General features: G+C 49.3%; 1 protein-coding gene across 1 annotated transcript in view; it reads left to right on the forward strand.

Moving 5' to 3' along the window:
* The window catches only part of vwa8 (von Willebrand factor A domain containing 8), a gene marked incomplete at its 3' end in the record, with an annotated part of 49,189 nt that overhangs the window by 11,343 nt on the left and 22,901 nt on the right, over window positions 1-14,945 (forward strand). The window contains exons 13-24 of the mRNA XM_084478896.1: window positions 189-349; window positions 1,171-1,284; window positions 3,229-3,412; window positions 3,785-3,862; window positions 3,980-4,095; window positions 4,367-4,467; window positions 4,621-4,727; window positions 5,715-5,786; window positions 6,896-6,972; window positions 9,987-10,062; window positions 11,275-11,410; window positions 12,666-12,785. Coding sequence (XP_084335022.1) covers window positions 189-349; window positions 1,171-1,284; window positions 3,229-3,412; window positions 3,785-3,862; window positions 3,980-4,095; window positions 4,367-4,467; window positions 4,621-4,727; window positions 5,715-5,786; window positions 6,896-6,972; window positions 9,987-10,062; window positions 11,275-11,410; window positions 12,666-12,785 — 1,342 coding nt within the window. The remainder of the gene's footprint in view (window positions 1-188; window positions 350-1,170; window positions 1,285-3,228; window positions 3,413-3,784; window positions 3,863-3,979; window positions 4,096-4,366; window positions 4,468-4,620; window positions 4,728-5,714; window positions 5,787-6,895; window positions 6,973-9,986; window positions 10,063-11,274; window positions 11,411-12,665; window positions 12,786-14,945) is intronic.

Here is a 14,945-nt window from a genome sequence, read left to right on the forward strand (position 1 = left end):
CCTAAATACTATAGCAGACATGATGCTAGTTTTGCTTACAATGTAACTTTTGATGTTTTCTTTTTTTTTTTTGTCCTTTCTTTTTCCTGTCCTTGCTTCCTCTTGTATACCCTTCCCCCCCCCCCCCATTCGGCCATCCACACACACACACACACACGCACACGCACACACACACGCGCGCCGCGCAGGACATGACGGGTCGGGACCTGCTCCAGCAGAGGTACACGCTGCCCAGCGGCGACACGGCGTGGCGGCCGTCGCCGTTGGTTACCGCCGCCCAGGAGGGCAAGCTGCTGCTGCTGGACGGCATCCACCGCGTCAACCTGGGCACGCTGGCCGTGCTCTCCAGGTAGACACACGCACGCACGCACGCACGCACAGTGTCTCTCTCACACACACACACACACACACACACACACACACACACACACACACACACACACACACACACACACACACACACACACACAGACACAGACACATGGTCAAACACACTGTCACACACACACACACACACACACACACACACAGTGTCACACACACATGGTCAAACACACTGACACACACACACACACACACACACACACAGTGTCTCACACACACACGGTCAAACACACACACACACACACACACACACACAGTCAAACACACTGACACACACACACACACACACAGTGTCTCACACACACACGTCAAACACACACACACACACACACGGTCAAACACACTGACACACACACACACACACACACACACACACACACGGTCAAACACACACACACACACACACACACACACACACACACACACACACACACACAGAACATCTGTCAGTAATGGACTACTAGGAAGGAAGGATGGTCCCTCACATTCAGGGTCTTGTATACAAAGACGATGTTTATCAGGCCTTGGTTCTAATGGAAAGAAGAAGAGCAACCAGGACAGGCGGTCTTGAAAATCCTGTCATCTTTTGATATATATTGTATGTATTATAAATACATAACATATTTTATAGCTCCGAAAACGAGTTGCAGACCTTCACACAATGGACCATTCTCCACGCCCTGTGCTGTCTGAACCTCCAGAGCCTCAGGAAAACACACACGCACATGCACACTCACACGCGTACAACAGACTTAGTCAAATGCGCTGTACCACCCTGCCCTCCAGGCTCCTCCACGACCGCGAGCTGTCCCTGTACGACGGCACTCGGCTCCTCCGCTGGGATCGCTACCAGACGCTGAAGGAGCAGCTGGAGCTGACTGACCAGGAGCTGCAGGACCGGTATGCACGCGCATGCACACGCACGCACACACACACTGAGGTCAGGGGGTCATATTAAAGGAGAAGTAAACCCCAACATCACGTCTACCTTGGTCTGAACTGGGTGACTCCCTCCCTAGGTTAAACACTTGCTGTTGCACGCTTAACTTCTGATTGGCTGGTGTGATAACCCGGTCACCTGCTGAAGAAGGCTTGATGAGACACACCTGTCCTCAGCTTTCGGAACGTGAATGGAAGGGGTTGTTTTACAGGGCAGCCGGCAGCCCTGTCACAGAATCAAAACCAACCAGGTGTGAGTGGGATTAGCTGTTACAAGCCGTTTTGAAAGTCGGCCTCTTCTGACATCACAAGTGGCCGTGTCCATCTAGAGGTGTGCCAGATAGATCAGTCTACCAGCCTACCCAGTGGACTAGAGCAAACGTTGCTCTATCTATCCAGCACACATCTAGCAGTTTGGGAGTTTCCTTGTGATTTACACGTGCCAAATATCCATGCTACACTGGCTCAGGTCTATGTCCGTGACCAAACAGAGATTGTTTTCAGAGATCACTTGCCGAGGTCCATGTTGTTCAGAGCAACAACAACCTGGCCAGCCGTCCTGGTGAGATGTGATGATGTGAGATGCAACGCTTTGTGTTTTGTCATTCTCCTTTGGTCTTGTAAACCCAAATTCTTGCACTTACGAGTTATGTGTCGGTGGTCGTATCCAACATCACAGACACACACACACACACACCGCCTCACACAAAGGGCAAGACATGTTGATGTGTTATTTTGTCAGCTGTGGATAAAAGACTATGATATTATCATAGCTAGAGATGGAGACAAGCTCCCGCAGTCTGTTGAATATTGTTAGGCGATAGGGCGGGGCAAACACACACACGCACAAGCGCGCGCGCGCGTGCACACACACACACACATACAAGCACACACACACATGGCCCTCACCGCCAACTCTCCTCAGAAACGGTATAAACCGTTGTGTGCACAGTTCAGCCGTGAGGGGGATTGTGGTATATGTGTGGGAGAGGTCAACTCTAAATCTGTCCGAACAGATGTGTGCTCCCTGCACATGACAACAATGGCTGCTTTCAGCTTGACCACCATAACAGGAAGAGGGCAAGAGCAAGAGAATGTGAGAGGGACTGCCATGGAGTGTGAATGAGAGAGGTAACAGGCCAAAGTGGAGAGAGAGAGAGAGAGAGAGAAAGGGAGGGGGAGGTCTTGCCTTGCAGAGAGTATTTGAGGTGAACTAAGTTTAAAGTTGGTGGGAAAGGCCAGCCAAGCCACATCAAGCCCTGGACCTGGAAAGATTATTGCAAACGAGACGCCGAGACTGAATGGTATTTTGTGCAATCTTAATACCATGATAATGCATTATTATTTTTAAGCCCTTGTTGTGAAGTGTGAGTGAGTATGCACACTGGCACAGCTTGAAGGTTATAATGCACGTCAGCCCGTCTGCATGTGTGCGTGTGTCTTGTAACCCCACCTTGGCTGGCTGGCAGGAAGGATGTTTGTGGCTGGGGCGTCTGAAAGAAAACAAGCCCACTTCCTCTTCCTCTGCTCCTGTGGCTCACACACTGCATGTGTGTGTATGTGTGTGTGTGTTTGTGTGTGTCTCTCTCTGTTCATATTAAAGTGTTAATGTGTGTGTGTGTGTGTGTGCGTGTGCGCGTACTAGCATAGCTTGTTGTCGTGCGGCTTATCCTCTTTCGTTATTCCTCTGATGTTGGAAGTTCCTGATAGAGCTGGAATAATAAATGTGGGTCAATTGTCTCTAAGATCAACAGGTGCCGAGTAACAGGCACACACTGTATCAAGAGTCGGGCAATGGTTAGAGCCAGCGCACGCACGTACGCACAACACAGCTGAACTTTTTGTGGGTACAAATGTGTAACTGTATTGGGGTTTGTTGTTTGATTCTCCTTCTCCTTCCTCCAGGTCTATATTCCCCATCCACCCGTCGTTCAGGATCCTGGCCCTGGCCGAGCCCCCCGTGGTGGGGGTCCACGGCGGGGCCGGGGGCAGCCAGCAGTGGTTGGGCCCCGAGCTGCTCACCATGTTCATGTTCCACTCAGTCAGTCCCCTGGGCCGGGCGGAGGAGGCCCGCCTCATCCAGGGACTGGTGAGCAGAAATGCAGACCCTGAACGGCAACGCACGCACGCACGCGCACACACACACACACACACACACACACACACACACACACACACACACACACACACACACACACACACACACACACACACACACACACACACACACACACACACACACACACCCTGGCTCATGGTTGAACGACGGCACAAGGGAAATCCCACCTTTTATATCACACTTTTTACTCTGATATGATAATGATTATCATCATCACCCCTCTCTTAGGTAATGCAATGGGTGTTTGTTATTTTGGAGGGATGAATGAAGACGTGAGTAAACACTGGAATGTATTGCATGCACGTCCATCCAAATCTCTGCTTCTCTCTCCCTCGCTCCCAGACGCCCAACGCCCCTACAGAGGCCGTAGAGCAGCTGCTGCACCTCGCACACAGCCTGCGCGCGGCCAATGACCCCACGGTATCTAAACACATACCTTTGTGTATTCCTATACGTACCCCGGCAATTCACACTCGCATGTTTACTAGAGCGTGTGTGTGTGTGTGTGTGTGTGTGTCTGTGTCTGTGTGCGTGCAGGCCAAGTCCCTGGCCTCCTCCCTCTCTACCCGACAGCTGTTGAGGGTCTGCCGCCGTCTCTCCCAGTACCCGGAGGAGAGCGTCGAGCACGCCGTCAACAAGGCCTGCCTCTCCAGGTACACACGCACGCACACACGCACGCACGCGTATACGCACCCTCTGTAAGGATAGCTGCAGTACGTACTACGAGTAAAAAGAAAAAGTATAGCGATTTGGAACGCAGATAGTTCTACTACCGACTGTGCACTTGTACAAAATGTGTGTGTGTGTGTGTGTGTGTGTGTGTGTGTGTGTGTGTGTGTGTGTGTGTGTGTGTGTGTGTGTGTGTGTGTGTGTGTGTGTGTGTGTGTGTGTGTGTGTGTGTGTGTGTGTGTGTGTAACGTCCAGGTTCCTGCCCAGCCTGGCCCGTGCCTCCCTACAGAAGAATCTCTCCGACTGCTCCATACAGAAGACCCCAGCGCCGGCTGGATCCACAGCCGACCTCAGCTGTAAGAGTCGCCCGCTTCAACTCACCCGTCTCTCACTCATCCAGTCGGGCAATTCCCATGACTTGTCATCAATAGGGTGTACACACACACACGCACACACAGCGATGCTGTCTGTGCCAGTGCCAGTGAGGGCCTCTGTGCTGGTCCCCTCAGGTGCGGTGGAGGACGGCGTGCTGACCATCGGCAGCGTGTCCGCTCCCGTCTACAGCCCCGGCGAGAGGATGAAGGTCCCCGACGTTCTCTTCTACGACAACGAGCAGGTCGGCGCTCACTGCGGCCTCCGTCCGTTCACATCCTCATTCCACAGCCCCCCCCCCCCCCCCCCCGCCAACAACATAGAACGATGTTACTTACTGTCGTCATGGCAGCCCGAGACGTGTCAATGTTCCACCAGTCCACATGACCAAACTCCTTCTTTCCAGGGCTGTGTCAACCTTTTCCCTCAAAATAGGCACCGGCACCGTGTCTGAGACGCTCTGTTCCCTCTGGTCTTTAATCCCTCTCTGATTGAAATAGTTAATTATAGTTTTATTTTTTTTATATATATATATAACTAAATGACTGTATTTAGTGATGTATTTATTAATACACCATGCTATCCCTGAGTCGTTTGACGGACAAGGGGAGCTCGGGTAGAATGAGAAATCACATGGTTCTGACATTTCCCCCCCCCCCGGGGGGGGTGTAGAAGGGCGATGTCTCTGCTGGGCGGTCCTCGTACACTCACCACACGTCCCCCCCCAGGACGCCAGTCTCAGTCTGCCGCCGAAACGCCGCCGCCGGCTGTGCCAATCAACTCCAGTGCTGCTGCAGAGGGCCAGACCCCAAATGTGGAATTGTAACGTGTGCGGATGGATATATAAAACCCGGGGCCTCTGGAGTCTGTGAGGGGGCAAGGTGGAGGGAGAGATGGGGCACAGGCAAAGGGGGTGGAATTATTTTTACCGCCTGGCCCATTTCTGGGTGACCTGTTTTTAGTTGTTTACGAGAGAGACATCCTGGATGCCAACAGTACGAGAAATGAGCAGAATAAGCAGTTCCTAGTTTCTGCTTAGCCCCCGAACCAGATGTTGTGTCGCTGAAAGTTACCTTCAGAGAGGGAGTTGGCCCATTTCTGTATTTATTTATTTTACTTCAGCACATTGGCCATGTAGGCCAGGAACAAATGCGCCAGGGCCCTCTCAAACTGTAACTGATTAAAAGTGTTTGTCAGCCGGTACATGAACAACGACGGATTGTCTCCGCAGCACATGATGGTGATGGAGGACATGCTGAAAGACTTCCTGCTAGGGGAACACCTTCTATTGGTCGGAAACCAGGTGAGTGGGCGGAGCCTTGTCATTTAAAACCCTTTATTTTCCTGATTTAGAATTTGAATAGAATGCATCTCCTTCGGCCTCGAGGAAGAGCCACATTCTGAAATTCCCCAAATGGGATTGAACATGTGTAACAATTAGACACCCCTCATGAGAAGGACGGATTTTAGTTTTTGTGCTGGTTCTATTTTTTTATCACGTAAGGGGGCGTCGGCTGAAGTTAGCAGACACAGCAGGCTGCCCATCTCTAGAAAGTCTGCGGCAGGCTTGTGGAAGTAGGCCACCGTTGACAGCCCTGCATGGGGAGAGGAGGAAGGTTATGAAACAAGGTCTGCTTGCCCTCATTTCATCCCCCTTCCCTCCGCCTCTAGCGCAGCTGACTGGGTGGTGGGGGTGGGGGTGGGGGTGGGGGCGGGGGCGGGGGTGTGAGGCCAGGTCTGGTCCCCAATTCGAGGGGGGGGCGCACCGGGCCCTTGCCCTGGCTATTAAGGGCCTGTTGAGGCGGGGGAGAGATCCGGGTATCTTGTACAAAGACTTTAGGTGTGTGTGCGCGAGTGTGTGTGTGTGTGTGCGTGCCTGCATGCTTGTGGCTACACCCACTCGCGTGGATCTCTGTCCCGTGAGTGCTGTAGCGGGGGTCCATGTGTGGGTGGCGTGCAGTGGCCAGGAGGAGCTGTCACAGCGGTTTACAGCACGGCGGTCAGTCGATGGACAAACAAACAGGGCTGACAGACGGACGGACTGGCCGGCAGGTAAACAGAGCGACGGGCGCAAAGACAGACGGTCAGCAGCTGTCTCCCTGGTGGCCGTCTCCGCAGGGGGGCGCGTGGGAGCCCGTCTCCTGTCAGAACGCCAGTCCGTCAACGGCCCCCGCCAGAGGCGTCAGCACGCCACGCGCCTCTGGCTCGACGGGTGCCACGGCAACAAGACCAGCAGGGCGGTTTCTGTTTGGTGCCGATTTCAGTTGCGTTCGAGTGTCGCCGTTGAACCGAGTGTGTGTGTGTGTGTGTGTGTGTGTGTGTGTGTGTGTGTGTGTGTGTGTGTGTGTGTGTGTGTGTGTGTGTGTGTGTGTGTGTGTGTGTGTGTGTGTGTGTGTGTGTGTGTGTTTGCAGGGTGTGGGCAAGAATAAAGTGGTGGACCGCTTCCTGCATCTCCTGAACCGTCCCAGGGAGTACCTGCAGCTCCACAGGTACAACAGAACCCCCCGCCCCCCCCCCTCCCCTAACACGACACACTTGCACACACGTTTACCACAGCCAAAAGTGAGGAAAACTAATATAAACCAAGGAAAAGTGCAACAGTAAAAGTTTGCAAATCTCTTCAGAGAGAGTTCCTGGTGTTTCAGTGCTGTTCTTTTCGTGGTTGAAGGTACATCTACACAAAGAAAGGACTCACACCATGGTGCGTGCCCAGCTGTTGATGTCGATGAGGGTTAGGCAATGCGTGATAGATAAAAAATAAATAAAAATAAACGATGTTTACCAGCAAAACAAATACTATCACAAGTTGCCATAGGTTGTCATCACTGGTCGTAACCATGGTGATTACAGCCCCCCCCCCTCCCTCCTTCCTAGAACCCTCACAATTCATTTTAATCTCACAGTGTTTGACTTTGAACTGAATCAGCTAGGTTGTGGCTGCTGTGTTCACACTGAGCCCTTCTTGTTTTTTGTGCTTGTGAAACGCATGCATAAGGTTTTTTTTAAATAGCACAGGCTTCCAGAGCAATAACACCCATCCACCCTAGTCAGTGGATTGCATGCCTGACTGAGGTAATGGTCTCTGCTGTCATTTTTTCATCTTTCATACACCTGAAGTAGATCATCACCTATAATGGGGGCTAGGCCATTTACAGGCAATATGAAGAGAACTCTCCTTGAGGGCTCTCTGGCTCGCTATGTGGCTGTGGTGTTTTTGTTGTTGTTGTTGTTGTTGTTGTAGTGTTAGGGGGCTATTCAGTATAAAGAACCGTCTGCTCAGCCGTGCACCAAGAACAAAGCGTGTTGACATGCTACGTAGAAATAGAGAAATATGATTTCATTGGAGACAAGGACTTTGCACGCCAGGATGAAGTGTTACCGGACACACAGTGTTGAATGATGTTCAGGAGTTGACATAGGGCCGTTGGACTGTGGTATGAATTGTACCCCATATTTCAACAAAGCATTTTTTATTTTATTATCAATAAAATAAAATAAAAACGGTTTACCTGGTCTCGCAATCTCCAATGCATGACCAAATCTACAACAACACAAAAAACTATCTGTTTATCTCGAGAGGGAGAATGTGAAATATATATATATATATATATATATATATATATATATATATACACACACACACACACACACACACACACACACACACACACACACACACACACACACACACACACACACACACACACACACACACACACACACACACATGTACATGTCGTGTGTATACGTGACGTGTGGCATGTGCAGCATAAAGGATAGAATCTGTCCACACGGAACGCTAGCATCCTAGGCTTTAAATCACAGGCACTGATTGTGAATATTGACCCCTGTGCAATGAAATGACCCTCTAACACCCGTCATTCCGTGGTGCCTGATTGGTGGTCTTCACCAGGCGGCAACAAGCAGACAGGACAGCAATCTAATTCCCCCCCCCCCCCCCCCCCCCCCACCCGCCTCTCCCCTTAATTATATGACGGAGGCAGATAAGATGAGCGAGCCTCCATCTCGCATTCAATCTCTGCTGGTTGTGGGAAGGATTTGTTGATATCGCTGCCCTGTCTGCCATGACCTCTGCACCCCCCCCCCCCCCCCCCCCAAGAAAGAGGACTGGAGGGAGTGAGGCCCCAGTTGTTACGCATTCTGCTTCTTAGTTGGCCCCTAAACATCTGGACGTATGCACACATGGACGCCTAGTTCGGTTTATTTGTGTATGCGGTGTGTGTATATTAGTTTTTCGAAAGTGTTTGGGAAAGTCAAAAGTGGACCGGGACAGGGCGACGTAGGGTGTGGGTGTGTGGGGGGGGGGGGGGCTGTGGCCTGTTTAGAGGCTAATATTAGCACCGGGTGAAGTAAGAATTTGGATCAGCGCAGCGTCGCCGCAGGGAGTCCCGTGATCGCGGGCGGCCTGCAGAGATGTGGCTCAGAATGAGAGAGAGCGAGAGCGAGAGAGAGAGAGAGAGAGAGAGAGAGAAACCTTGGCCAGTAGTCTGAGTTAACTGGGGCATCTCCCCCCCGCCCCCCCCCTACCTGGCTCTCCTGGCTAGCTTGTACGGCAACAGAGGAGGGCAGAAAGAAGGCGTTGCTCTGCTAGTTTGGTTTACGATGAGTATTAAAGGTCCCCTATTTTACCACCAAGGTGTGATGTGGATTAGCCGTTACGATCCATATCACAATCTACCCTGTAGTGACATCACGTGTGTGTGTGTGTGTGGTCTACACATCATACATCTGGGTGCACAGCCCCACTAGAGGGTCAATTGTGAAAGGCTTGTAATTGCTAATCAATAGGGCTAAGGTCAACCAAAGAAAATATCGGTCGGCTGATATTTGACCAACTCTGCGACCAATCAATGGGTCTTATGTAAGTGCTGTTGAGGAAGTCAGAGGGTTTCAGATCCACGTCGAGCCACGCCGGGCATATAATGTTTAATATAATGGGTTCAAATGGTTGACGCTATGATGCTTGCCAAGGTGCCCAGTCTGATGCGTTCATATTTTCTCAAAGCCTTTCGGGAGTTAAGCAGGCAAGTTTATTGAGCATCGTGGACAAAATAAGATAAAATAACTGCGTACCATTTTCAGAATACCTGTGACTTATTTGACATGGTGTGAATACATTTGGAGCTCAGTAAATGTTCAGTAAGTCGACTTTACTGAACAGTCACCTTTTAAGTTGGACAAGTTCACAAAGTGGTAAAGTCTATTAAACCAAACGCTTGTGATAACAGAAACTAAGGAGCCTTGAATACTATTTTTATTCCTAATTTTTCTTTCTAACACAATATAGTCGACTTCTATGCATTTATCAAGCACAGGTTCCAGATATGGTTACCGATAATTCTTAAGTTCCTTTTTTGTACCGAATCAATCATGTTGTTTTTTTCCCGTACTCGTAAGCGTTATCGCTGTCGATCCAAACAACCCTCTTAGGGTGGGAGAGGACGGCAGTGTCTGACCCCTCGCAAATGTGATCTAATTCCAGAGACACCACGGTCCAGACCCTCACCATGCAGACGTCCGTCCGGGACGGCATCATCGTGTACGACGACTCGCCGCTGGTCAGTCACCATCAACAACAACACACACGCACACACGCACACGCACGCGCACAAACACTGCTGTGATAAAGAGGACAATCTCTGAACTATTACAACGTAACACTGTTTGTTGAAGGGCGGACTGTCAAAGCGGTCGTCCCGGGTGCTCTGCATTGACGTAACAGCGCACAACCCTTTTGCTTTGCGTCAGCCCCATTTTTTGCCTTTTGCCAGTAAACCGGCTGTCATTGGAAGAGTAGATATTGTGCGAGGCCGGCAACATGGGGAAAATAATGTGCGCACGAAGGAGGATAACAGGGAGGGGGAGATGGAGGGGAGCGATATGACCTAGTTTTTGAAGTTATTCCAAGTCACTCCTCTGACATTTACTGTGGATGTCATCGCAATACGACCCGCATAAGCCAGAGAGTTTGAACGGTTTCTCTGCATACTCTCTCACTCACCCTCCACTCTCTCAACTCCCCCCCCCCCCCCCCCCCCCGCCCGCCCGCCGCTTTGCATACTTGTATTCCCGGACGGAAGACCGATACAATTCGCACAGAGCAAATAGGATACGCTTCTCCCTCTCTCTCTTCACCGCCGGGCTATTCTTACTGAGGCCTCACCGCGTCAAATGAGGACAGAGTTACGCCTCCCCACTGTCCTCGTTCTCCTCCTGCTCTCAGTCACTACGTACTCTACGGTCGTTTTCCCGTTTCCCTGCTGTTTCTCTCTCTCGCTCTCTTTCCATCTTTGGCTCATTAGCTAATCAACCCTGGTGTCCCATGGGCATCTATCATCGAAATTATCCGGAGCCATTATACCCCTGCGATCCCTAGAAAACTAGTTCACTGTCTCTTCTTCAGTGGTACTGGTGGGACCCGCGTACAGTTATAATAAGACCCCTTGGTAACACAAAATAGCTCTAGAAACACATTGGTCCATCGGTGTCGATGATAGCGATGTAAGGCCAACTGCTTACGACTGATAGATGGGTTGTTGTGATTAAAAATAAAAGTTAGCTTTCTTTAAGGACATACGAGACAACTTTAACATTTTATGGTGGTTATGTCTTTGTGAACATGAGAGTGAGTGGGTTTAGAGAGAGAGAGAGGGAGAGAGAGAGAGGTTATGACATATAGCATAGTTCAACAGTGTGGAAACAAACAGAGTCATAGCCTATGTGGTTAGCTGGTTCTGCTTGAGTGAGTGTCATTGTGCGTGCGTTCCTAGGTGAAAGCGGCGAAGCTGGGCCACATCCTGGTGATTGACGAGGCGGACAAGGCGCCGACCAACGTCACGTGCATCCTGAAGACCCTGGTGGAGAGCGGAGAGATGATCCTGGCCGATGGACGCAGAATCGTCTCAGGTACACGCACACACGCACGCACGCACGCACACACACACACACGCACACATGGATGCACAGACACACACACACACACACACACACACACACACACACACACACGCACACGCACACGCACACGCACACATGGATGCACAGACACACACACAAACGCATGCACGCACACATAGACGCACACACGTAGACGCACATTCATGGACGCCCACACACGCACACATACATAAACAAACACAGATGCACACGTGCGCACACAGACACATAGAAACAGACGCGTGCACGCACACGCACACGCACACACGGGCACACACACGGACGGACGGACATCGACGGACACACATAGAAACAGACGCACACACACAAATAGATGCACAAACATGCACACATGCATTCACACAAAGACACACATAGACAGGGAGACAGAGACACCGAGTCCCCTGACGGGGTTTTTGGACAGGAGGGAAAGGTGTGTGTGGCCATTAGGTAGATGCTCAGAAGATTAGATGTCCCCCAGGAAAAACACATGCAGTGGCAGCATGGGAACCCGGGCTCCTGAAGGATTAGGATAAAAGCCTTTATGGACAGGAACCAATGGATCTACACACACACGCACACGCACACACACACACACACTGATCAACTAGTTACAGGCAGCCTCTTACCGGAGGAATGTAAACTCAGGCTCTGGACGTCAGGGAAGCGATTAGGACTGTTAGTTTGCGCACTTCCACGCCAGAGTGCTCAGGTTGGATAGTAAAAATAATAATAAAGCCAGAGGCAGATGCTACATGGAAGAGGGGGGACGAGTGGGATGTGGGGGTGAGGTGTGAAGTGGCTGGGGTTCAACTTTCCGTCAACCTGGAAGCTGTAGCGGTAGGGAAGCAGGGCTCCAGGTGGTAATCAAGAGGGTTATTTCTGCCGACTGAGCGAGAGAGAGAGGATGAGATTGAACCTGCTGCCAAATTGTTGATGGCAAGTGACATACATGGTTAAAAATAAAGTCTATCTTTAACTCTGATTACAAATTGTCATTCAACTTAATAGTTTTGTGTCGCAGTACACTATTGGGTTTATTGTACATTACCTATGTTTATCTTTAATGATGATTTGAGTAAGAAGCTTCGTACCACAATAGAGATTATTTTGTGGATACTTTTTTAAGTTGTTTGGTACCAGTACTGAATCAAAATCAGTTAAATTAAGTGTGTGTGTGTGTGTGTGTGCGTGCGTGTGCACATTCTTCCGTCCCGTGTTGTAGACCCACGTGAGGCCCAGACGAGGCCCAACGTCATCCCCATGCACCCAGACTTCAGGATGCTGGTCCTGGCCAACCGGCCGGGCTTCCCCTTCCTGGGGAACGACTTCTTTGGCTCCCTAGGTAGTACGCCCACCCATGCACCTTCACAACTCACATCGCCCATAAACCGTGTGTCCCTAATGAAGCTACAGCTAAAGAAGAGTGTTGGATGTTCTTCGTCCTGCCAAGATGGCCGCCGTGAGTGAGTGAGGGTTATGAGCTCCAGTCTACTGGCTAAACTATTTTGTCTACTAAGTCCACTAAGGATACCCTTCTCTTTGTGCAAGTGGAAACGCTGATGCCCCTTACAATGGGTGAACCAGTTACCCTCCAAAGTATCTTTGATATGATGCAGCAAATGAAACTCGACATGATTTCACACATCGACTCCAAAATAGACTCACTTGGACCCAGTCTGAAGAATATCGATGACTCCCTTCATATGCTCGGAGATCAGGTCAATGAGATTCAGCAGAGAGTAAGCTCAAACGAAGATTACATTACAGAACTGGTCAAACGTGTAAAGGTGCTCGAAAAGGAAAACACCAACCTTAAATCGTGGACTGAAGATGCCGAGAACCGAAGCAGACGCTCCAATCTACGATTCGTCGGCATACCTGAGAAGGCTGAGGCCAAAGATATCCATGGCTTCATGAGTCATCTGATTCCACAGCTTCTAGGTGAAGCAAACTTCTCCGTTCCTCCTAAGATTGAGCGCTGTCATCGCACTGGTGTCATGGACAACGTTAAAGCCAAGGGTCCCAGGCCGATCTTGGTAAAGTTTCAATACTTTCAAGACAAGCTGAAGGTGATGAAACTAGCCAGGGACAAGAAGGACCCCCTTCAGTACATAGCGAGGGCTGGGAACCAAGAGGGCTCCTCGAAGGTAGTTCGAGTCCATATTTATCCGGACTTCTCCGCTGGTGTAGTCCAGAGACGCCGAGAGTTTGATGCAGTGAAGAAGAAGCTCCGTGATCGGGACATCGAATATGGCTTGCTCTTTCCCTGCACGTTGAGAGTTACCCACGCTGGTAAGAGACATCTCTTTCATACTCCTGGTGAAGCGGAGAAATTCTTCGGTGCACTCTCCTCCATTAACTCCTCCATTGACTCTGATATCGCAGACTGATGGCTGGTGACTAGTCGATAGTGTCAGTGCCAGCATAACACTCTACCTGCTGATGAACTTTTTGAATTCTTTTGTGACTCATCCTCGTGAACTTATTTTCTCATCGGACTGGCATTGAGTCTTATGTTTCATATGTGCAACCTTGTCGCAACCTTTTTTTGTTTTGTTTTTTCTCTCTGGTTTTCTTTTTTGCTAAATTGTTGACGGGCGATGCTAGTGACAGCTGCTTTACTACTGTTTGCCGTATAGCATATCACAAGTGTCGTAAAATGGCGTAACACTAAAATATGGGTTGATCTCTAAGTTATGTAAACAGGGAATGATAGACGCCTATAAATATTTATTTTAGAATAATTACTGAATACTTTTGGTTGTTGTAGCTAATAAACTAAGAAGCTGTTGAAGCATATTATTATTATTATTATTATTATTATTATTATTAATAATAATAATTTATTTTTGTTTGTCGTCATCTGATGGCCTCATAAAGGCCCAATATATTACTTTTAGTAGACATGGACCTTTCATTTTGATATACCTGCATTATGCTGAGCCATGTAGACTGAGCTCAGAACCTTTTTCTTTAAAAATAATTAAAAAAAAAAAAATATATATATATATATATATATATATACATTATAATTACTTACTTGGTTAGTGCCATATGTGCTTTCTGCAATGCCGTATGTGCTCTCCTGTCCTGTGTGTGTGTGTGTGTGTGTGTGTGTGTATGTATGTGTGTGTGTGTGTGTGTGTGTGCTTATGTTTGTGTTTGTTGCTCTCCTTCTGCCTCTCTCACCACCTGTCCCTGCCTGCTACAAACCACAACATGTGATGATGCTTGGTGTGCATTTCTACTTCCACATCATATGCATGTTTACTCAGTTATTTTGGATTAATGAATTGTGCTAAAGGGCTGCATATCATTCATTTGAACATTAGGAGTTTACCACCTAAAATTGATTTACTGAGAGCCTGGCTTACCTATAATAAACCCCATGTAATCACTTTGTCTGAAACTTGGTTAAACAGTAATATTCCTGATGATGAAGTCAAACTCGATAATTATGTTCAATTTAGGAACGATAGAGGCTCAAGAGGTGGGGGCCTCC

This window comes from Micromesistius poutassou, assembly GCF_964030765.1.
Source record: "Micromesistius poutassou genome assembly, chromosome: 14".
In the NCBI taxonomy this organism is placed as follows: Eukaryota; Metazoa; Chordata; class Actinopteri; order Gadiformes; family Gadidae; genus Micromesistius; species Micromesistius poutassou.